General features: G+C 39.8%; 2 protein-coding genes across 4 annotated transcripts; one reads left to right on the top strand and one right to left on the bottom strand.

Moving 5' to 3' along the window:
* Positions 1–5: 5 nt before the first annotated feature.
* On the top strand, positions 6–16399 carry rfxank (regulatory factor X-associated ankyrin-containing protein). Of its 3 annotated transcripts, XM_057841512.1 has the most exons (10): positions 7–231; positions 307–381; positions 980–1027; positions 9023–9124; positions 9191–9256; positions 11541–11641; positions 11712–11837; positions 15882–15948; positions 16006–16086; positions 16180–16399. In XM_057841512.1, the coding sequence occupies exons 1-10, from the start codon at positions 222–224 to the stop codon at positions 16230–16232; spliced, it is 729 nt and encodes a 242-aa protein (XP_057697495.1). In that variant the 5' UTR covers positions 7–221; the 3' UTR covers positions 16233–16399. The 3 variants fall into 3 exon arrangements, with proteins under 3 accessions (XP_057697497.1, XP_057697495.1, XP_057697496.1); XM_057841514.1 differs by lacking the exon at positions 15882–15948 and having other exon boundaries at positions 6–231; XM_057841513.1 differs by lacking the exon at positions 980–1027 and having other exon boundaries at positions 10–231; positions 16180–16395.
* nr2c2ap (nuclear receptor 2C2-associated protein) lies at positions 15647–23097 on the bottom strand. The gene is made up of 6 exons (XM_057841515.1): positions 23056–23097; positions 22407–22496; positions 22244–22342; positions 22029–22134; positions 21758–21825; positions 15647–17110 (listed from the first exon to the last, which is right to left on the bottom strand). The coding sequence occupies exons 1-6, from the start codon at positions 23077–23079 to the stop codon at positions 16988–16990; spliced, it is 510 nt and encodes a 169-aa protein (XP_057697498.1). The 5' UTR covers positions 23080–23097; the 3' UTR covers positions 15647–16987.
* Positions 23098–24503: the final 1406 nt, after the last annotated feature.

Genomic DNA, 24503 nt, shown 5'->3' with positions numbered 1-24503 from the left:
TGAATATAAGAAAACAATAGTTCCGCCTACGCATAACATAAAAGTTCTGAAACACACTATGGATTCAATCCGAAATTTTTTTGGCTTGCTGTATTTAAATTATTTACGTTTCTTTTGATAATATTTTATATACTTTCACCACTGCTCGACGACTATCGTGACATGTGGAGCAACGTTCTTTCACTTTTGCCACAAGGAAGTCGCAAATTCAGCAAAAGCTGATGAATGAGGGTGAGTCGACGACGTCGAGACTGAAAATATACTTTTAACACTCCTCGACCATACTTATTTAGTTTTTCCTTACAGAAATCATAATGGATGAGGGAGGAGAGGAAGACCAAAATAGTCTTGCATCAAGTGCAAAATCTTTAGCGTACAGAGGTGAGCGCAACAAAGCACGTGCCCTTTATCTTATTTAAGTTTTTAAAACTATATACGTAATCTCGGTAAGTTTAGTTTTTAGATTTACCGTTGTCCTAATACTCTTGAAATTGATCAATACTAGGCACGCGTAAATGGGACTTTACAAAGACAATAATGTAGTTTAGAGTAGGCATGTGCCAGTATGATATTCTGACGTTACGATAACCTTAAAGCAGTAATGTGAAGTAATTTCTTCACATGCCAAATAGGGTCACAAGTAAAGTAATTAAACACTGTCCAACAAATAAAGCATGAAAAAATAATTTATATGTTGTATATTTGACAAAATAATCGCGTTTCCGAAGTTCGAGCCTGAAATTGGACGAACCCGGAAGTGATACGTCACACCGGGAACAGCGATGGTAGCTCCATACATACGGCCGCCATACAAAGCCCTTCAAACAATGATTCAAACAGCGATATAAGCGATAGATCGAGCGCAAGGGAGGAGATCCAAGTTTTTGAAGAGTTGGAGGAAGAAGAGGAGCTTGGAATTTTATGTTGGACCTAACATGTATTAGCCAGACGCTAATCAGGATGCAAACAATGTGCCTAGAATACCTGACATGGAATGGATACAAGACCCATCGAGATTACAACATTGGTAAGATATAGGCTGTTATTATTTTCTTGATTTGAAGATGCAGCCATTTGCACATAATTTTATGTTTTTGTCTATCTGATGACATTGTTAAAAAAAAAAAAAAAAAATCAGACTTCATGTTCATTTTGGCAGATCCGGCAGCACTCGTGCATATAAAATAATAATATAAAAACGTTGGGGGGAAAGAAGGAGATGAGTCGTCGATGGCTTTCTCCACTTTATTGTGGCAACAATAAGAAAACAAAATAATAGCGGACTGCCGCCACATTCCACCGCGAAGTTTTGCTTCTCGCCGATCTCCTCCTCGCCTCCTACTCCAGCGTCTCTTAAACGGATCGTGCATAGTGTCTTGTTATGAGCTTTTTGTTTACAAATGTATCAAACACACGACGTGCTGACAACCTTGCCTCTTTATTAACACATGGAGCATTTCTTATGGAAAAGTAAGAACACAGCTCGGCACAGCTCTCGGCAGGAAGTGGCGTCTAATGGTGTGAGGAAATGTAGTTTTTTCACGCAAGCGAACAGATTACAAAGCACCACTTCAGTATTGTTCCGAGACTACATTTCCCATGATTCACTGCGTGACCTGCGCGCTCGCTGATTCGCTGCGAGATTGACTCAATGCCAACACGCTAAATTGTCACCTGTCAGCGGCTCTCGCGAAACAAACTAGAAGGCTATCAAGCGATCACCGTGAAAGAAATGCCGAACCGTTCAAATGCAATGCAGTGCTTGAAGCATGAAGGTGGAAATACATAATACAAATACAAATAAATGTGCACAAACTCACCGGCGGTGTGTGTCTCTTACTGCAACGTGACCGTGCATTACCGCGACGCCGACCCGTTTATATGCACATCCACACCCGTTTGCCAATTGACAGTGGATTAACCCTTTCGTACACGATCGTAGATGACGCACAATTTAAACATGCTTCACCTAGCGAACGCAACAACAACTATGATTGGGGATTGCCACGAGTTAACTTTCGGCTAAGGTCTTTAGCTTATACTGTTCATTCCACAGCAGTAGGCAGCTATGCTTTGACAAAGTCATCAGTCATCTATCCAAAAATCACACTTACTTTTTGGCAAATCCTTGATCATAAGCAGACCGGTTAAGGAAGCAGGCATCTTCGAAGTGTTTGCAGCAGAGAACACTACTCGATGATGGCGTGAAATTCATTCGCTTCGTGCGAATGAAAGATGTCCATTTACGTGCCCTGCTATCCTTTGGCTACTCATACAACTTTTCGTTTGAGTGAGAACAAAACATCGCCACACACCGCTGTGGCATCTTACCGAGAAGCAATGCAACAAACAATACTGTTCTATGGCGGACGTCCCTCGCACGTCTAGGTGTGACGTAATTTCCGAAGATTGCCGAAGGAAAGCATTTTCGTTGTCAAGGGCATTGCTATGGGTTAAACAAAGAATCTGGAAGGGTTGCGTTAAAAAAAATAATGAAAATATGCTTATAACTGTTTAGCCATTGATATTATTCAAAAACATGGTTGGCCAACCTTACTTCACATTACAGCTTTAACCCTTAAATACCTGCAACATGAAGCAATTATCAGAGAATCCCAAAATTTGAAAAATAAGGCGCTTTTTAAAAAATTTGTAAAACTAAAAGTCAAAATGAATATGTGTAATAAGCACTCTAATATCTATAACCCTTGCTAAATCCTGTTTTTTTTTTTCTCATGGAACCTGCAGATGCATGTGTTTACTTGCACCCATCTTTTATTTTTTTTCAAAAGAAATGTCAAAAGTCTGTATTCGTCTCAAAATCATGAAATTTTAGGTGTATCAAATGTGATACATTTGGCAATAAAGGGTTAAGCAAAAAAATCACGGTTTCACGGTATCACAGTATTTTCATTATAGCTCTAAGTTGTGTTACATTGAGATATCTGTTGAAAAAAAAAAAAAAACTTTTACCATTGAACAGGATTTTTATTTTTCGAAACCTATCAAAATGTAACATAAGTATAATGTTAAAGGGTACCACGGATAGAAAGACATGTAATTCCTAAAGGATAAATGTTAGTAAGAGTTATAATAATTTGATAATAAAACCCCTCTTCATGTTTTTGTTTTAATAAAATTTGCAAAATTTTAAACCAAAAAAATTAACTAGTAGGTCGCCATTGTTGTTGACGTCCCAGGGCGGTGACGTCACATGAACACGTTGCCGAACTTCCACAGTGTTGTTCCTTTAAAGCACAGGTGTATAACCGATTCCAGAAAGGGCCAAGTGGGTGCTGGATTTTGTTCCAACCGATTACGCGCAGAGTTTAACCAATGAACTTCCTGCTGAAACAAGCAGCACCTGACAAAGTTTAACTGATTACACATGTAAAAGATCTAATTGGTGAAAAGGTGTCCTCTTCATTGGTTGGAAAGCAAACCTGCACCCACTTGGCCCTTTCTGGAATCGGTTTGACACCTGTGCTTTAAAGGGATCCTCGATCTTAAAGACATGTAGGCTCTAATAACCACAATTGTTCTCTTGTATTAAAATATGTTGTTAGAAATACATAAAATGTTAAATCAATGGCAATATTTTATAATATTTAGTACATATTTTGACCGATAGTTAGCGCCATGTTTTGATGACTCAACTGGGACGTTTACAACTGTGTACAATTGTGTATTGCAGCCTAAACTCGCTAAGTAAAATGCCACGATGTGCTGCTTTTGGATGCAATTTCCAGTCAAATGGAAACAAGGGGAGTGATGTGAATCTCCACAGATTTCCTATTGACAAGAAGAGGAGAAAGGTTTGGGAAAATGCCTGTAGATTGACACAACTTCCCAAAGACCCAAGGCTTTGTTCTCGCCATTTTTCCCCTACTGCGTTCGAGGCTTTTAGTTGACAACAACTTATGAAAGAGCTCACTGGATATAAACGGGGACTTAAATCAAATGCTGTTCCAACTATTTTCCCTCACAAGAAGCCTCAACTCGCTCGGATAACGATTGAAATGCGCGCAATAAAGCGTCAAAGACAAGAAACTGCTGGCCGCTGTCTTAAGCAGGCAAGCCGCTCCTGTCGCTACAGTCGTAGGCGAACCTTCTGGTGTACCGCAAGTCACAGAGGAAGCTAATAATTAACCTCTACTGTCAGTTCATCAGGCAGTAAGTGTGTCTGTTCAATATTCTCCTAATATGAGTGATGCTGCCACTCAAATTGATCCAGACACGTCTGATGCAGCGATACAGTGGCCAGCTGATGCGCCCAGAGCACTTAATATGGACCACCCTTACGTAGCTAAACGTGAGTTGGATGGGCAAGACATGGAGGACACTCGATCCAGATGACGAATTTAATGAGGACAGTCAGCCACGACACGACTCCCGATCCTGACGATCACACGTGTGCATTCATAGTTTTATTACCTTTAGTGAGAGTTTATAATGTCAATAGCCATGAAAATAATGCGCGAATGACAAGGTGTGTTCAAACGTTTGGCCTGTATTGTATGTAAAGCACACGACAGCTCTGGATACTAACAATCTACATATTTATATTGGAATAAGTTTGATCACGCAATAGCTCACCTTGAAGATCTGCTAACAAAACCGGAGTTCTCAACAACATACGCTCTCTCGCTCCGTTGTCATTGAGACGCACTTGCCGCAAGTATATCACCAGTTTTGCCCAACTCTTGTCTTATCAGGTATTTCCGGCTCTGTATTTTGCCTTTGCTGCTCGTCTTGTGAACGACCGACAGTGCTGTCCTGCTTTACACTTTTCCACTCTGGTTCATATTGGAAGGGTAGAACCGACGACATGTTGGGGTAGCTAACGAGTGACACGCTGGAAGGTCGGCAGCGGGCCCAGTGACGTCACGGCACTGTGACGTCAACAAGAATTGCGACCTATCACTTAAAATAATTTTACAAATTTTATTAAAACGAAAACATTTAGAGGGGTTTTAATATCAAATTATTATAACTCGTACTAACATTTATCTTATAAGAATTACTTGTCTTTAAGATCGAGGACCCCTTTAATGTATGTTAAATATGTCGTCAGTTCTGCCCTTCCAATTTGAACCCGAGCGAAATATTAACGAGGAGGACAGCCCTGTCGATACGTCACAAAACGAGCAGCAAAAGCAAAACGAACACGAAAGACTGGATGAGAGGAGTAGCGTACATGTGTCAAGTTCGTTAGTGACAGCTAGCACTCTCCTCAAAAACAACAACAATAACGGCTAAACAGTACAAGAAGGTTCGTGTACTCACCTCTTATAGACGCACACAGGTCTTAGCAACCACACTCAGGACATTTTTCAATTGAAATGCCTTAAAACTACTGCTGGACATCTGAAAGACAAGGAGCAAGGAACTATCTCTCTTCCCCTCTCGCTCTAAAAAATAACTTGCGCACAAAAGCATGACCGCCGGGTCTCATACACAAATTTATTTTCCAGTCTTTTAAAAAGGAGTAAATCTCTCTCCCTGTAACTGGGAGCATCCATCATCATGTGCGTGCGTCCGTTAGCGGTGTCCGGGCGGCAGACGTGTCTTGAATTTCGTTCCGCTACGAGCGGCTGTCATAGAGTTACGAGTGAAAATCATCATTTTTGAACCTTTATGAATCGTAATCGAATCGTCACGTGTCAAATCGCGATGCATGTAGTAATAGATTTTTTGGAACTCCTCTAGGGAATACAGTACAAAATCAAACGTTTCATAATGTCAACATCGTCATACAGTGGGACAAATAAGTATTTAGTCAACCACTAATTGTGCAAGTTCTCCCACTTGAAAATATTAGAGAAGCCTGTAATTGTCAGCATGGGTACACCTCAACCATGAGAGACAGAATGTGGAAAAAAAAAGAAAATCACATTGTTTGATTTTTAAAGAATTTATTTGCAAATCATGGTGGAAATTAAGTATTTGGTCAAGACCAAAAGTTCATCTCAATACTTTGTTATGTACCCATTGTTGGCAATAACGGAGGCAAAACATTTTCTGTAACTCTTCGCAAGCTTTTCACACAGTTGCTGGTATTTTGGCCCATTCCTCCATGCAGATCTCCTCTAGAGCAGTGATGTTTTGGGGATTTCGTTGGGCAACACGGACTTCCAACTCCCTCCACAGATTTTCTATGGGGTTGAGATCTGGAGACTGGCTAAGTCACTCCAGGACCTTGAAATGCTTCTTACGAAGCCACACCTTTGTTGCCCTGGCTGTGTGTTTGGGATCATTGTCATGCTGAAAGACCCAGCCACGTTTAATCTTCAATATCCTTGCTGATGTGAAGGAGATTTTCACTCAAAATCTCTCGATACATGGCCCCATTCATTCTTTCATTTAGACCAGGTGTCGGCAACCTTTTTGGTGTGGCGTGCCACTTTCAAATTTTCTTGTCAATCAGTGTGCCACACCAAGATTAATGACGCACATCTGAATTTTTATATCCAACAGACCTTTAATTTTACTCCAAAGAAAACAACATGAACATACGTTGAAATCTTACAACTACCATTCTTTATCAAATAACTAAAAAATAAATGTATATTGTAGAAAATATCAAAACTTGAGCATCATCTTATGTAAACATATCACACACACACGCACAACCCAGCAAGAAAACGGGAACAAGCGTGATTCTCAGTGCAGGTCTCTCACAGTACAGAGCGGGCTGTTTTAACCTTTAAAGTCAGAACAGGCGACTACTTTGTCTTGTTCACTAACAGTGAATTCTATGCACAATGTTAGATTTTATATAACAAATACAAAAGATGCCTACCTTAATGTGATCCCTGGCCCTGTTTTCCATGAATTTTCATGTTTTGTCTCATAGTGGCGTTTGACACTTGTTGTGTGACACACACACACAACGCTCTTGAGGCATAATATACAGAGCTAGCGAAAGTAACCAGCCAACCAGTTGTTACCAACATCCCCAAGGGGCCGCTGTCAACGATAGTATGACTGGCTTACTAGTTAAGGGTGAGAAAATGGCAACGAAACAAGGTGTTGAGAAAGAGAGAGTTGTGCGAAGAGCGCCGTGAAAAGTGGCTGTGTCCCATGATGGTTTTAGTTTTGTTAATAAAAGTCTTCAGATAAATGCCATCCTACGTGTCACTGTGTTTTTATACACATCAACACCTCCCTGAAGTAAGCACCGGGCGAATCGACGACAACAAGCCACGTTAATCGCCTGTCTACTACACACTACGGTGCAGAGTTGAAACCCCTGCAATTACCAAAAAGTGCACTTGATAACACAGTGTACTTCCGCCAGCTCTCTGATTGATCGGCTTCGTGACACGTAGCATGGGCTGAATTAAATGCGCAGAGAAAAAAATCCGACAAGCGCAGGAGTCGAGAAATAGAGGAAGAGCTGGAGGTGTGCTCAAAATCCATTATTGCTCGCATATAACGCCACAGGCAGAGTGGGTGAGAGGGGCGCTCCCGTAAAGCCCCTAAATAGGGCGCGCAACTGAAAATGCCTTGAATTCCGGTAAAAAGGCGCATTGTAAATGGGCTCGCTTCTGCTATCCAAGCAGCTAAACATGAAAAGGTTCACACTCCGGATGTTTTCAGTAATCCTTTATGTCTCTCTTTCCTTTTTTGTGAGACGAAAACAATGAAAAAATACATGCAATCAGCAACAATGCTGCAAATAACAAAAATGCCATCCATATATGCAAACACAATTAGCCTGTATTCAGTAGTTCTTAATTAGAAATATCAAACACATTTCCCCTCAAACATGCAACCTAAAGACAATATAAAGAGTGAAATTCTCAATTTGACAACAAAATACTCACAGACGTTGCTCTAACAAACACAAATGCCACAGAAGTTGTGAGAGTGGAGCTGCCATGTAACACACTGAATCACATTTGAAGAACTTCCTATTTGCATTTTTCTTCTACTGTTTTAGAACCAATAAATAAAACGGCCACAAGATGGGGCGCTTCAGCAACTGATAAAGATACAACTGACAATAAACATAACACGCTTTTTTTTTTTTTTTTTTTTTGCCATGCGCTCGCGTGTCACTGGTGAACCCTTCGCGTGCCAGTGCTGACACGCGTGTCATAGGTTGCCGACCCCTGATTTAGACGGATCAGTCGTCCTGGTCCCTTTGCAGAAAAACAGCCCCAAAGCATGATGTTTCCACCCCCATGCTTCACAGTTGGTATGGTGCAATTCAGTATTCTTTCTCCTCCAAACACGAGAACCTGTGTTTCTACCAAGAAGTTCTATTTTGGTTTCATCTAACCATAACACATTCTCCCAGTGCTCTTCTGGATCATCCAAATGCTCTCTAGCGAACTGCAGACGGGCCTGGACGTGTACTTTCTTCAGCATGGGGACACGTCTGGCAGTGCAGGATTTGCGTCCCTGGCGACGCATTGTGTTACTGATAGTAGCCTTTGTTACTGTGGTCCCAGCTCTCTGTAGGTCATTCACTAGGTCCCCCCGTGTGATTCTGGGATTTTTGCTCACCGTTCTTGTTATCATTTTGACGCCACGGGGTGAGGAGGGAGTTGAAAGTCCGTGTCGCCCAACGACAGCCCCAAAGCATCACTGCTCTAGAGGAGATCTGCATGGAGGAATGGGCCAAAATACCAGCAACAGTGTGTAAAAAAACTTGTGAAGAGTAACAGAAAACGTTGGCCTCCGTTATTGCCAACAAAGGGTACATAACAAAGTATTGAGATGAACTTTTGGTATTGACCAAATACTTATTTTCCACCATGATTTGCAAATAAATTCTTTAAAAATCAAACAATGTGATTTTTTTTCTTCTCATGGTTGAGGTTTACCCATGTTGACAATTACAGGCCTCTCTGTTATTTTCAAGTGGGAGAACTTGCACAATTAGTGGTTGACTAAATACTTATTTGCCCCACTGTATGCTATTGTTTAGCCACAACTTGATTCATCACCTCATGACTATTCATCCTTCAAAATGGTAGCTTTAAGTCCTGCATGAATGGCTTTATATCTCTAGAGAATGCTGATGCGGATGAAGACTGTTTATTCAACTATTCAACTACCCTCACTAACAGGCAGCGTGGCAATGAAGTTAACGTGCGCCCTGCAGAGTTAGACTGTGAGTATATACCATATAATCATTTTCAACTTTTTTTATTGATGCATTATTTTTTCCTGTTGCAAGGTCTGTCCATCCATCAGCTTGCCGCCCAGGGTGAGGTATTACAAGTGGCAATGCAACTAAGTAAAGGTGAGACACGTATATGTGACTGAAGCAACACAACATATTAAAATACAACAAATGGTTTGTATTTGTACTGGGATCTCGGGGCTGTAACCTGGAGGTTCGCAATATAATTCGAATTTATTATTTAAAATCATTCTGAAAAGTCGATAGACTTAAGTGAATATAAAAATTGTCCACACACAAAGTTACAACTGAACTTTACATACAGTGCTGGCCAAAAGTATTGGCACCCCTGCAATTCTGTTAGATAATGCTCAATTTCTCCCAGAAAATGATTGCAATTACAAATGATTTGGTAATAATAGCTTCCTATTTTGCTTGAAATGAAACAACACAAAAGAGAATGGGGAAAAAAAATTAAATCATTATAACTCCAAAAATGGGCCGGACAAACGTATTGGCACCCTCAGCCTAATACTTGGCAGCATAACCATTAGACATAATAACTGCAAACAACCTATCCATCAATGAGTTTCTTACAATGCTCTGCTGGAATTTTAGACCATTCTACTTTGGCCTACTGCTCCAGGTCTCTGAGATTTGAAGGGTGCCTTCTCCAAACTGCCATTTTCAGATCTCTCCAGAGGTGTTCTATGGGATTCAGGTCTGGGTTAATTGCTGGCCACTTTAGAAGTCTCCAGTGCTTTCCCTCAAACCTTTTTGTAGTGCTTTTTGAAGTATGTTTTGGTTCATTTTCCTGCTGGAAGACCCATGACCTCTGAGGGAGACCCAGCTTTCTCACACTGAGCCCTACATTATGCTGCAAAATTTGTTGGTAGTCGTCAGACTTCATAATGCCATGCACACGGTCCAGCAGTCCAGTGCCAGAGGCAGCAAGACAACCCGAAAACATCAGGGAGCCTCCGCCATGTTTGACTGTGGCGACCGTGTTCTTTTCTTTGAAGGCCTCGTTTTCCCCCCCGTAAACTCTATGTTGATGCCTTTTCCCAAAAAGCTCTACTTTTGTCCCATCTGACCAGAGAACATTCTTCCAAAATGTTTTTTGGCTTTCTCAGGAAAGTTTTGGCAAACTCCAGCCTGGCTTTTTTATGTCTCTCTCTACTATAGAGTCGCTTTTTATTCAAACGCCGACGGATAGTACGGGTTGACACTGTTATACCCTCGGACTGCAGGACAACTTGAACTTGTTTGGATGTTTGTTGAGGTTCTTTATCCACCATCCGCACAGTCTTTCGTTGAAATCTCTCATCAATTTTTCTTTTCCGTCCATATCTAGGGAGGTTAGCCACAGTGCCATGGGCTTTACACTTATTGATGACACTGCACACGGTAGACACAGGAACATTCAGGTCTTTGGATATAGACTTGTAGCCTCGAGATTGCCAATGTTTCCTCACAATTTTGCTTCTCAAGTCCTCAGACAGTTCTTTGGTCTTCCTTTTTTTCTCCATGCTCAATGTGGTACACACAGACACAGGTTGAGTCAACATTAATCCATTTTAACTGGCTGCAAGTGTGATTTAGTTGTTGCCACCATCTGTTATGTGCCACCGTTAAGTAACAGGTGCTGGTAATTACACCGATTAGAGAAGCATCACATGATTTTTCAAAAGGTGCCAATAATTTTGTCTGGCCCATATTTGGAGTTTTGTGTAAAATGATAATGATTTATTTTTTTCCCCCATTCTCTTTTTTGTTTTATTCATTGCAAGCAAAACAAATGAAGTTATTACTGCCAAAGTATTTGTAATTGCAGTCATTTTCTGGGAGAAATTGAGCATTATCTGAAAGAATTGCAGGGGTGCCAATACTTTTGGCCAGCACTGTAGGGCTACTCTGAAGTGCTTTAAATGCTGGAAGGTGTATGCATTAGTTGGAATGTGATTAATTAATTCAGACAACCCAATTATAAGAGGGTGTGCACATTCGTGCAACCACAATATCTCGGTTTAATAAAAAGATGTACTCCCCTATTTATGTGTAAAATCTATAGATGACTACTTAGCTTATTCACTGCTACTAAGGGCTAAAATGATGGCAGTGAATCCATGAAAAAGTTTTAAAATTAATTGTAATTTTGTTCACAATACAGCAAAATCTGGCATCTTTTGTATACAATGACACATAATTTTACACCTCTGCATTAATACTTTATCTTGTTCCAAAAAAACCACGCTATTTATTACTGGAATAAAGTGACAATTTATCCAAGAATAAATTCAGAAGTTGTGTTTAATGGGCTTTAGGATTAAGAGGGTGTCCCTGATTAAATGTCTCCCTGGATCCCCAAAGTATGAAAACCTTATAATTAAATGCCATTTTGCAGACGGCTCACTGGTGAGCAAACAGGATGACCAAGGCTTCACTCCGCTAATGTGGGCGGCAGCATTTGGAGAGAAAACAGTGGTTGACTTGCTTTTGGAAAAGGTTAGAGAGCAAAAGCAAGAACACTTATCAGGACAATCACTCATTGATGCTCTTGTGATTTATGTGTTAGGGAGCAGACCCTAATATAGTGGCAAGAGACCAAGAATGTGCATTGACGCTGGCCAGTTCCGGAGGCTACGTGGACATCATCGAGGCTCTCCTCAGATGTGGGGTTGATGTCAATGCCAATGACTGGGTACAGTTATTAAGAGCTGCAAAAATGTCACTTTTGGGCGGAAACTTCTCATGTCCAAATACGGTCAATTTCATAATTTTTCATCTGTTTTTCGTTACATCATTTTAAAGTGACAAAATATACAGTGTATCACAAAAGTGAGGACACCCCTCGCATTTCTGCGGATATTTAAGTATATCTTTTCATGGGACACTAACAAAATGACACTTTGACACAATGAAAGTAGTCTGTGTGCAGCTTATATAATAATTTATTTTTCCCTCAAAATAACTCGAAGTATAGCCATTAATATCTAAACCCCTGGCAACAAAAGTGAGTACACCCGTTAGTACATACGTAGATCCCTAAATGTCCAAATTGAGTACCGCTTGCAATTTTCCTTCCAAAATGTCATGTGACTCATTACAGGAGTGCTGTCAGCATTGCTGCAGAGATTGAAGAGGTGAGGGGTCAGCCCGATTGTGCTCAGACCATACGCCGCACTCCACTTTAAATTGGTGTGCATGGCTGTCACCCCAGGAGCATAAGCGGAGTTTAAAGTGCCTGTGACACGAAAAAGCATGTTTATTTCATAATACACGCGGTATTTTATGCTCCTGAATGATATGGACCGCTTGGATGTGTGTGGAAGCGATCGCTATATGTATTTAGTTTTTTTGAATCCCGCGCCAGGAAAATGAGTGACTTCCGGCTACGGTCTTGCATTGAGGAGGAGGGCGCTGTGACGTGTACGGTAGAAGACGTCCTCTTCACGCTACAGTGTACTGTTGTGTATGAGGACGAAGGATTCAGCTGATTTTGCGGATTAATACGTTTATTTTTCGCATCACGCCAGCCAAACGGCTGCAGAAAAATCATTCTGTATGAGGGAGAGGCGTATGCGCCTTTTTGGAGTTTCAAAAGGTTCCCATTCACCGTGGATATTTACTGTGGGACCAATGGACTTACGAGGAAGTGAGTAAACATCTTGTTTTGTATTATGTCAAATACGAATACAGCGATTACAAAGTAAACACTACAAACTTCCTTTAAATGAAGGAATACTTACGTTTGATCATTGATAGGCATGTAAAAAGCTCTCCTAATGCATTAGCAGCAGCACGTTAGCTGCACAACAACTCCAGCCACCCCCCTCCGGGGAACGAACTGTAAATTGCTCTCCGCCGGGCGGTTTGCCGATCCGCTAAGACATTCGACAACCGGGTCGTCATGTCAAATAATCCAGGATAGCTATGTGTGATTTTCCGCTTTGAAGACTTTGAAACATCACTCGGTTCAGGTTAGCATGTCGGCTAGCTGTCACACCTTCTGGTTTGTTTACATTCTCCGAAGCCGGGGAAGGGAAATGACATATGTCCGATTTAGGTGTCATAAAATAGCGTTCGGGAGGTGCGACAGTAAAGGTGAAGTCGACAGTTTTGACCATTATGGAGTAATTTTGCCATGTCGTCCTGAATAAATGCATTTTTATTATTTCATCTTCCATTCAGCACAAGACTGTTATTTGTCATGACCATGCCATTTATTTAGCAATTGGGAAAATACTTGGATAAAAAGAGTATCCTGTAAAAATATTGAAGTAAAGAGACAGAAACAATGACATTTTGCCGCTCTCTTCGTCGCGTTTTCCTCGTTGTGAATAGTTCCCCCTCAACGGGCTGACTGGTCTTTCTCAAGCCATTTATATAGCTATTGGGGAAAAATATTTGGGTAAAAAGAATATCCTGTAAAAATATTGGAGTAGAGAGACTGAAACAATGACATTTTGCGGCTTTCTTCGTCGCGTTTTCCTCGTTCTGAATAATTTCCCCTCAATGGGCTGACTGGTCCTTCTCAAGCCATTTATATAGCTATTGGGGAAAAATACTTGGGTAAAAAGAATATCCTGTAAAAATATTGGAGTAGAGAGACTGAAACAGTGACATTTTGCGGCTTTCTTCGTCGCGTTTTCCTCGTTCTGAATAATTTCCCCTCAATGGGCTGAATAGTAAAATCGATGAGCCAAGTCTACCGCTGACGTCATCCACCTGTTGGGGACGCTAAAGCCCAAAATGGTAGGCGTGGCTAACCGGCAGATTAAAAGACTAATTTCTCGTCATCTGCGCTTTGCTAAATTGTTGTATATAGTCGAATCGTCTCAAAATATGATTCTAATTCACATAATAATGCCATTTAATACTTTTTTTCTCGTGTTATATGCTCTTTAAGAGGGGCCAGCCCCCCCCTCCTGGTGGCCGAAAAGTGTCATTGCATGTAATATACTTTCCTATTAAGATTGAGTTTTCCGGTAAAATATTGTCTATAAAAGTTTTAAAGCAATCAAACAAAAAACAAAAACGACTGAAATCAACAAAAAAATATATTTTTATAATGGGTCAAAAATTTTTTTCAAACAGATCGTGTGACGAGCACCTTACACGGTCATTTGCTTTGCTTAGCCAAAACCATGCGAGGACCGAAGAGGCAAGTTGGATATACAGTACGTAATTTTTTCAAACCTAAGATTTCAAAAGCGACAACAACTACTAAGCAAGAACCAAGGATTGAAAATGTGGACCATGAAACGCCAGACAGCACCGCCAAAATGGTTAGCAGAGTTTCAATTAGCCCCACTAAAGAGTGTCTTGCCATTGTAGTTACCCCCATCAAAAATGGTGTGCCGTGGCCGCGGGAGCGCACACACACACATTAGTTATGTCGACTTAAACAGTTAAAGCCAGAAAAGTTATTCATAGTTAGTTATAACTGTTATTACTAGTATTATTACTATTATTATTAAATGTTATAGGTTATCCTACCAAAAAAAACAGTAAAACATTGCCTTTTTTTACGTTCAGTATTTATGTTACTTTATACGTCAGAATTTGTATTTTTTTTTAATGGATGGGCCATGTTTTAAAAACCTCATAGAAAAATACATCACCAAAACACAGAAATCAAGCAAGCAGCGCAGTGACTCCGTCCAGGGGATACCATTTTTTACGGCGGTAACTACACTGGCACGACACCCGCGGGTGTACCATATTCAATGGATGACGATCCAGGCGAAAAATATTGCTGTCCTAAGCAGCCCGATTTAGAATTTGCCTCAAGAATGGTGGGAAACAAAAAACCCCGCTAATTTTCAACTTATTATAAATATTCTTGTAAGTTAATTTTATTAATGACACTGTGTTTCGGGGTCATCAACATGTTGTGACCCCCCCGCCCCAAATGTCAAACTCCTGCTATGCCCAGGAGGAAGCCTCTTCTAAAGACTTTACACAAGAAAGCCCGCAAACAGTTTGCTGAAGACATGTCAACAAAGCACATGGATTACTGGAACCATGTCCTATCATCTGATGAGACTGGCGGGCTTTCTTGTGTACCGTCGCGTTTCGATCACTCTCAGTCCCGCTGCTTTTCTTGGTCCGCAGTGCGCTGCAGTGCTTGCTAAAGTTAACGATGAATGACAGCTATTGAAACTCTGATGTTGCCAGAGAAGCCTTGGAAGAGCCGCATGTGTCAATCATCATTGAGCTTGTTAAACAATCGCGGTAGCGGTCATTGTGTGCGTGTAAGTGTTCTCAGCAGCGTGAGCGGATTTGAGTGGACTGACTCAATGAAGCAATTAATGAAGACAAGTATTTTTCTACGTTATTCTTGTTTAAAAATAATTCAGTGGGACAGTAACATGTTTAAAACTTTTTTGAACATTTTTTTTTCAGTATCAGAAGGGGGCTCAGTATAAAATGTAAGAGTTTTAAATAGTGTCTGCTCTATTTTGCACGGGAACAGTTGCTGCAACAGTTAATGCACTTTTCTATGTAAAAAAAAAAAAAAAAAATCAAATGGCCTCTAGTTTAAACGGAGATGCATCACTATGTGTATTTATAAATTTTAAAAGGTAAAATGTTGCCATTGTTGAAGTATCACAATAAATACGTATCGGATTGCCTCACAGGTATCGGGATACGGATCGGGACAAAAGCGGATCGTCCCAGCCCTATTTGTTTTCTGATAAATAAAAATTGTTTTTGTGACTAAAATGTGTTTTAAATGCAGAATGGAGGGACTCCACTCCTGTATGCTGTCCGAGGAAACCATGTCAAATGTGTAAAAGTGCTCCTAGGTACATTTTATTACGTTATAGATGTGTTTACTATACTAATTGATCATTCTTCTGTAGCGAATGGAGCTGACATCACAACAGAATCTGACTCTGGTTACAGTGCAATGGCCTTGGCTGTTGCCCTCGGGTACACAAAAGGTAAGTCTCACTTTTAAACATGACAACTTTTAACGTTAATTACTTGCTGACTCAGAGTGTTTGCTTTTTTTTTTCTGTCCATGTGTTTTGCAGTTCAAAAGGTTTTAGAGGACCATATTCTGAGACTCTACAAAACATGCTGTTAAATTACACAGAGATACTGAGGAAGTTTTTTTTTTTTTTTTTTTTTTTTTTTTTTTTTTAATTGTATGCAAAGTAGTGCAGTATGCCAAAAATGACCAATATTTGCCATGTGTGCAGCAGGATTGTTTAGTTTGGCTGTGGATAAGCAATTTTGTAAACAAGTTGTAATAAATGGATTTTTATATAAATAAAGTCTTCCAATATGATTTTTTCCCACTCTGCAATTGAGTAAAATGTATTAACTTTGGCTGTATTTACACTGCATGGTTTAAGTGACACAATTCAGATTTTTCCCCCCACTCAAATGGCACAGTATGATGAAAATACGATCTAAAACATGCTACATTAAAGATGCATGCATAATTAAATAAGCAACATAATTGCCAAACAGAATTAAATGAGCAATATCATTGCCAATAGAGTTAAAAAACAACCTTGATTTGACAAGAGTATAATTCAAGCCTTATGGGAGACATAAAAACAACCAAAAAAAAACACATTTTTAAATGTTTAATTAGCTTCAAATACGTAGGACTAAATCCGAATGTTCTGAACTTCTAAGCAAGTTTTTGTATTTGCCTTTTACTGATGTCATAATGTTCTTCTGAGACTGATTCAGCATCTCTTTTGCCAGTAGTTGCATCCATTCTCTGTACCCGAAAAAAGGCAGCATTCCTATCCCTTCACATGATGGAAGCACAGACATCTTGCATCTTGGACGTCGAGCATCTTTCCGCTCTCATATTCGGAGTATGGGTCATGTGGCTTTCTCCCCTAGGATGTCCAAAGTATAAACAACAATTCTCCCGAAAAAGTCGGCGCTGTTCTCAAACGTTATTTTTACTCTGTCTACAGTTGCCCTCTCCTGTATGGGAAAACAGTGGGTGTGCAGTTAAGAAGATAATCTTTGTTTTGTTTTGTCATAACACCCGTCAGTGGGAATTGCAACCACACTCAGGAACAATAATATTGAGCTTTTTTTTTTTATAACCTTGGGTGATTGGCTGGTGACCAATCCAGGGTAAACACAGCCTCTCGCTCAAATGTCAGCAGGCATGATAATAAAAAAATACTTAAAGCAACACTAGGTCAAGTTTGAGTTTTGGTCGATTTTAGCGATGCCGTTGGACAAGACCAGTAGTGTTTAGCCTTAAGGAAGACTGTTTCCCATGAGGACCAGCGCACACCCGCACTGTGTTGTAAAATCATGATATCCCGATCGCCTGTAGGTGGATTAAATAACATTTCTGTTTCCAGCAACTGTGTGAAGGATGAATATTAGTGATGTAACGAGGTGTGCCGAGCCTTTAAAGCGTGTGTCGTGTAATGAAGGGACATTCCCGTGTAGCGCGTACCAAGGCTCGCTTAATTTAGGGGAGGTTCCGAAAACGATGACGTCCGAAGCTTCGCTTCCCAGCTGTCCTACGTAATTGCTTTAGATTTTGCTGCGTGGTTTGACAACTTGCTACAGTATATAAACACCTCTGGCTACATTCAAAATTTGGGTGTTTGAAGGAGAGTTGCGATCAGGTGAGAGTCTGGATAGTTTGGAGGTGGTTTGGAGACTGAACGGTTAAGGAGTGGTCCAGAAGTTGTTAGGATGGCGCCAGCGAGAAAGGGGAATTTCCCTTGTGTGGAAAAACTTTTGTTTTTGAATGAAAATGAATGCCCCCCATGCTGTACATCAATGTTCAAATAACACTTTTACTGTTCTCTGCCTGATTACACTCATGTCAATTTCAGAAAAAATTATTGCACCTTTCATATTATGATAAATACCATTTGGGGAATCATTTTCACACGCACACACTCCACACTATTCATAACAGTAATCCCTCGCTACTTCGTGACGCAACCTCAACACAGACAAAGAGCTTTTTACGAGGGCTGTCAAACGATTAAAATTTTTAATCGAGTTAATCACAGCTTAAAAATCGTAATTAATCGCAAATCAAACCATCTCTAAAATATGCCATATTTCTCAGTAAATTATTGTTGGAAGATGATATATACATTAAACATACTGTACATAAGTACTGTATTTGTTTATTATAACAATAAATCCACAAGATGGCATTAACATTATTAACACTCTTCCTGTGAAAGGGATCCACGGAAGAAAGACTTGTAATTCTTAAAAGATAAATGTGTGTTTGTATACTGTGACTAAACATTGCCATCTCGTGTATTTGTTGAGCTAAACAAAATGAATAGTTTGCCCAAATGCATGATGGGAAGTTGGGAAATCATGACTGTCAGTGGTGGCTGCGAATGGTATATCTTCTCTGCGTTGTGTTCAATACAGGGTGTTAAGAAAAAGATCAACTCCTGTCATTCTTTCCCAGGTAGCTCGCCACAATAGCTATGATTGTTGTGGAAGAGATGCCAAAGATTTTGCCATTGAATAGCACGGCCCCAATGAATGCCTGTGTCCACTCCACTCGCTTGTCTCTGCCTCTTAGCTCTCAATATACGTAAAACGACACTATTGACGTCTGTTTGCAGCAATGCGTGAGTGGGTCGTTCCGCGCATACGTTAAATATTTTAACGTGATTAATTAGAAAATTAATTACCGCCCGTTAATGCAGTGAATTTGACAGCCCTACTTTTAACGTTGAAATTTTTTAGTGAATAAATGCTGAAATCCCTGAATTCTTTCTAGATATTGATGTAAAACAGTCTCGATTCTTCGTTAACAGCAAAAAAAACAAAAAAAACTGGCAGTTAACATTTATTTTACTTAAGTGTGTTGAATGTGCTGCAAGTCTTCAAGCCACTGCGGAGCCGCCTAATCACAACAAAGCTTTTTACGTTGAAAATCCTGGCAAATAAATGCACAAACCCCCGAATTCTTTATAGATATGGACGTAAAACAGTCCCGATTCTTGGTAAAAAGCAAAAAAAAAAAAAAAAAAACTGGCAGTTATCATTTATTTTATGTAAATATGTCGACTGTGCTGCTCGTATTTAAGCCAATGTGGCTCCGCCTAATCACCACAAAAAGCTTTTTACATTGAACAGGCATGAAAATGGGCCAGGGGTTAAAAAGGTGAGAAGGGTGTGGAGGAAATATATTCCAGTACACTGTATTGTACACCCCAACAAAATATTGAGCTCTGTCGACCCACACTGTGTTTCAGCAGGGCCATGCAGAGACCGGTGGAGGGGTGGGTGCTCGTAGATCAAAAGGGGCACATGAACAAGTATTTAATACACCTTAAAACAACATAACTTCAATTTTAACCAGCTTTAGATAATAATTGGCTGCGACTGTGACATACTTTAATTGGGAGGGGGCAACAGTGAATAGAAATCAAAACTGTCATCAACACTTTCTGGCTGTGACTCAGTCAGTCTGCCTCTTTAACAAACCACATCAGATGGTCACTGAGCCACCAACAGCACAGTTTTCTTAAAACTATTATTTCATTATTATCCATACTTAACAACTCTAGCACCTAATGATTAATAAAGCAATGACATAAAAATCTTATAGAAAAATAACATTGTAATTGTGTTTATAATTGGATTTAATACCCGACTAGCCTTGCAAACTTGTTCTTTCCAGGTCTGCTATTCACCCAGCTGATGAGGTATCCACTGCCTTTAGCAGCCTCCTCCTTTTTTTTTTTATCCCTCAATCTCCCTTCCCTACGACGCATGTCTATGTAATGAAATATAAATATTTAAAAAAACAGACTCCCCGGTGGCTTTTAGTTTTAAAGCTTTCTTAATTTCTTTCTCACTCAATAACGATGGAGTTAGATTTGTGTTTTTATTATTCAATCAAAAAACAAAGTTACTTCTATCAAAAACAAAGTTGCTTCAATCAAAATACAGTATATACTTTGAATCCCAAAAAGTAGCTTCAATAAAAAAAAAAAAAAAAAGTTTTTGATTGCAATAATAAATTTGAGACAAAAAAAGCATTTGATAACTATTTTTCTTGATTGAAACAAATGGGGGGGGGGGGGGGGGGGCGCTACTGCGCGGTTTTCACTTATTGCGGCGGGTTCTGGTCCCCATTAACCGCGAAAAACGAGGGATCCCTGTATTTCTGAAAAGCTTTAAGAAGCAGGACTCATTCCCACCACTCGTCGGGCCGCTGTTGTGCCGACACCGGCCGTCAGCTCAAATCCAAGCCGAAAATAACGCGTCTCCGGCGGACGACGGGAGCGATGTGAGGCGCCCCCTCCATCCGAGAGAATGCCGCTTAATTTGACTCAACAGTGTGTTTCTTCGTTTATATTACCGTTAAATACACAAGCTTGACGCCAATTTAACGGGAGCTATTTTTTTTCATTTGGATTTGGCTAGCTCTGGCAGTGTTCAACGCAAGATGCAACGAATGGCAGTAACATTTTTATATCGCAAAACGTGAAAACGATTGAAACCATTACTCACCAAATTCAATCTGCTGGCAAATACAGGCAAGTGTGTATGCTGCGCTCTGGTCTGCCCCGATGTGGATAAGGCCTGCTTTTTAGCTTTGCAATGCAACCGAAGGGTCTCCGAGCACTCCATGTACACGCGTAAGGAGTGCGCGTGTTTGGAATAATGGAACGCAGCTTGGGCCGATGATTGGTTCTCGTCAGTGAAGCATCTAGAAGGATTTGCTGACTGTGTTCTTAAGTGCTCAGTTTACGTACTAAGTTAATCATATGATGATAATAATAATAATTAAATAAAACCTCCCGACCCCCCCCCCCCTCCCAAAAAGAATTTCTCCTCGGATCTACGCAATTCACGTAGGTAGCCCTTTTTGACTTCAAAACGGCGAATTTCGCCGAAAGGTGAGAGATTTTCATGCCTGATTGAAATTTGTGGGAATAAATGCTTAAATCGCTAAATTCTTTATAGGTATGGATGTAACACAGTCTGGATTCTTGGTTAAAGGCAAAAAAAATCGGGCAGTTAGCATTCATTTTACATAAATATTGCGAATTATGATGCCAATGCTGTAGCGGTTAATTCCTCCCATTGATTTTTTTCACGTTTCAAAATGCATGCATGGTACAAACAATATATTAATTACCTTGAATCCTCGAACAAATCACTCCTGAAATAATCCTCCCTGTTTGTATGCGGTAGCTTTCGTACTTTTTCAACCTAAATCCGGCGTAGGAGAATAACTGCGACCGACTGAAACCGAGTGTAGGACGGCAACCTACTTGAAGGCGGGGCTTCAGTGTCCGATTATTGTGACCCGCCAATATCATCACAACTTGACTTTCGTCTTTATAATGAATGGGGAAAAGGGGAAGTGACATATGCTGTAAAGCTGTCAGCACATTTGTAGTCCTTCTGTGTGGCAGGGTTCCTATCACCCTCCTCAAAGTTATTTTACAGTAGTGCCGGTGAAGGCGATACAGGCCCCCTCAAGGTATAAAACAGCTGTCATTCAACTAGTTGTCAGTCGACGTATCATCACAAATGTTATGACAATATTTTATAAAGGTTGAAAAGTTACCTAGTGTTGCTTTAAGAGCTATCTAATCTCATGCAAATGGTAGTAATGAAGGATATCTGAAGGGAGTTGTTGTCTTCTGGGTAAAAATGACTGATGACTGTGAAATCTCCATCTGCTGAACAACCTACAGAGAGAAATAACTTTACAGGTTCTAGAAATTATGGGAAAAAAAATCAAATCAAGAAGAAATACATTGGATTATTCAAAGCTTTATTTGACAGGCATTAAAGGAAGGCAGAAAAACAGTTTGAAGGAGATGAAGGATTGATACAAACTACAAATATGAGGTAATGAAGAGGGAAGTAGAGGAAACTGCCTAATTTGTACCTTCCATCCTGCATGTTTTGGCCGAAAAACCTCCCTGGAACTGAACTTTTAACTCGGACACGCTAACAGACTGGGGGAAATCCAAAATCAACCATTGACAGTCACCCTAGTGGAGATAAAAACATTAATTGGCACAGCTCTAATATCTAAAAACCCAAATTGACCTATATTGGTCACTAGGTACGGCACTATGGTACTGTTTAAAAACCACTTGCCTGGTCTGAGTTCCAGCATGTCTCCTCGTTGCTGTCAAACATGAACTTCTTCCCAAACTGCTTCACATCTCTGTTTAGGACTGAACTCACCCTGCAAATCTAACGTTACTTTCACATGGCCACAACTTATCAAATACGTACCGGTGAGTGTTTGTTTTCCTACCTGTATTGTGTTTCCCCGCATATCAAGGAAGCAGCCATCTTGGTTGTGGCATGTACTGCCGTCAAGCCAACCGGTGTCGATCCTTTTCATCTTTACGACAGTCACAGTCGCTTGCCGTTACAATTAGCTTCCACTAGATGGGTGTCAGGTGACGCCGTAAGAGCAATCTTCAAACACTCATTCAATTTGAATAGTTTATGCATTGAGAAGTCGAGGGAAGTTATCGGTTGCATTTTAGGGCGGCAACTTGTTTTTTTTCTACATCAGTAGGCAAAAATCGGGAGTTAACCTGATCAGTTTTTTGGAAATGAGAGCACCTGAGTACGTGACGGTAAGTGACGAAGTACAAGTCCAACATACTGTATATTTTAAAAATATGTTTGTTTGCATATGGCGGAAAACACTCAAGTGACTTGAAGTTCTGCTCTGAGACCCCCAATTTGGCCAACTTTCAAAATTGCCCGATATGCATGTGTGATACATCATTGGAAAGCTTAAAATCTCAATTTTCTGGGAGAAGAAAATGTTTGAACAGGAGGGCATTTTAAAAAAATGTTTTTTAAACAGCAAAACCCTATCTAGAGGTGAGAGCACGCGAGAGCAGAATTACAGACGCCATGACTTTAACGAAATATTATCGCGTACTAACCTTGTTTCGATCAAAAAACTCCATGAAGCATGTATCACTGAGTGTCAGGCACAGCTGTGGATGGTCACAGCTGGATTTTTTGGGGGATTTTATAGGTGAAACATGGTAATATAAGAAGGGTCGCGATGCAGAAATCGAACACATCAAGGAGTGGTCGAGATTTTCTTTTTCATATATTTACCCTTTTAAAAGTTTTTTTTATTTTTTATTTTAATATTTTTCTTTGTATGGATTGATTATCATCTAACATATCGGAGAAAATGCGACAGTAACAAAAAAAAAAACAAAAAAAAAATACAATTAAGCGATAGTTATGAGGTAGATATATGTGACTTTTTTTACAGATGCCATTTTTTTCATTGTGACATAATTTGTTTAAAAATATCTGAGCGAATAATTTTATATAGTATTTCTTTTTTTTAACGAAATATGAGACCCCAATTAATGATTGTAAGCTAAAAACGTTAGACATTTTGAATAAAAATATAATTAATACCTTTGTTTTATGGCTGGGTTGAAACAAAAGCGGTTGCTCGACGTCTATAAACGGGGGTTTTCAGGGTAAAATTGACAAATTAAAACTAGTTCGGGGGCTTAAAGCGCCAATGAATCTGCTATGGCAGCATATAGACGTATTGTTTTGGCTTAAAATACAACAGTTTATTTTAAAGAAGAGTGCAAGAGCAGAAACTGCTTTTTCAGTCTTGTCCGTGTTTTCCGCCAGATATAATTTTCAAACGACTTTTGACTTTTATTCCATACCTTTCAAATCAGATGTCTGTGCTTTCTACTGATTTGTCACAAAATGCAAGCTGGGTGGACAGCCAAGAGGTCAGAGGGAGTGGTGAGTGATTGATTGATTCTTTTATTTATTTAATTATTATTATTATTATTCTTTTATAGCCAAAGTACTGTATGCTTTAAAGGGGTCCACAGATAAAGAGTTGTATTTCTTAAAAAATAAACGTTATTATGAGTTAAAATTAAAAGGACTAGATTGGTGCGAAAAACGCTCAATCAACTCTTCCAACCTGTTAAGCATAGTATGTCATTCCCAAAACTCACTAGCGAATCCAGTATGGGATCTGCAATTAGCTCTGCTAAATATCAGATCTTTAGCTGGCAAATCTTTCTTAATTAATGATTTTATCAGCAAACATGACCTTGACATGATGTTCTTAACAGAAACTTGATTAGGTCAAAATAATAGCACGACAGTTATAATTGAGTTAACCCCCACAAACTTCAATTTCTTTAGTGTACCAAGAACCCATAAGAAAATAGGTGGGGTTGCCAGTCTGATCAGGGACAGTTTTCAATGCACGAACATCTCATGTGGTCAGTGTGATTCCTTTGAATATATTGTCATGCAGCTAAATAGCCCACTGCCTTGGAAATAATTTCCAGACCACCAAAATATAATACAATGTATTTTGATGAGTTTACCA

This window comes from Corythoichthys intestinalis, chromosome 7 (genome assembly GCF_030265065.1).
Source record: "Corythoichthys intestinalis isolate RoL2023-P3 chromosome 7, ASM3026506v1, whole genome shotgun sequence".
NCBI lineage: Eukaryota > Metazoa > Chordata > Actinopteri > Syngnathiformes > Syngnathidae > Corythoichthys > Corythoichthys intestinalis.
The sequence above is the reverse complement of the archived record's forward strand: the minus strand, read 5'-3'. Positions and strand labels throughout refer to the sequence as shown.

What these genes read in the sequence shown, in the direction of transcription:
- nr2c2ap (XM_057841515.1), bottom strand. Translation starts at nt 23,079, where the DNA reads ATGGAGTTTTTTGATCGAAACAAG. An exon ending in AGTTTTTTGATCGAAACAAG is followed by an intron (nt 22,497 to 23,055) that starts GTTAGTACGCGA and finishes ACTGTCGTAAAG; the next exon opens with ATGAAAAGGATCGACACCGG. An exon ending in AAGACAACAACTCCCTTCAG is followed by an intron (nt 17,111 to 21,757) that starts ATATCCTTCATT and finishes CTGCACACCCAC; the next exon opens with TGTTTTCCCATACAGGAGAG.
- rfxank (XM_057841512.1), top strand. An exon ending in GCGCCCTGCAGAGTTAGACT is followed by an intron (nt 9,125 to 9,190) that starts GTGAGTATATAC and finishes TCCTGTTGCAAG; the next exon opens with GTCTGTCCATCCATCAGCTT. An exon ending in TTGACTTGCTTTTGGAAAAG is followed by an intron (nt 11,642 to 11,711) that starts GTTAGAGAGCAA and finishes TTTATGTGTTAG; the next exon opens with GGAGCAGACCCTAATATAGT.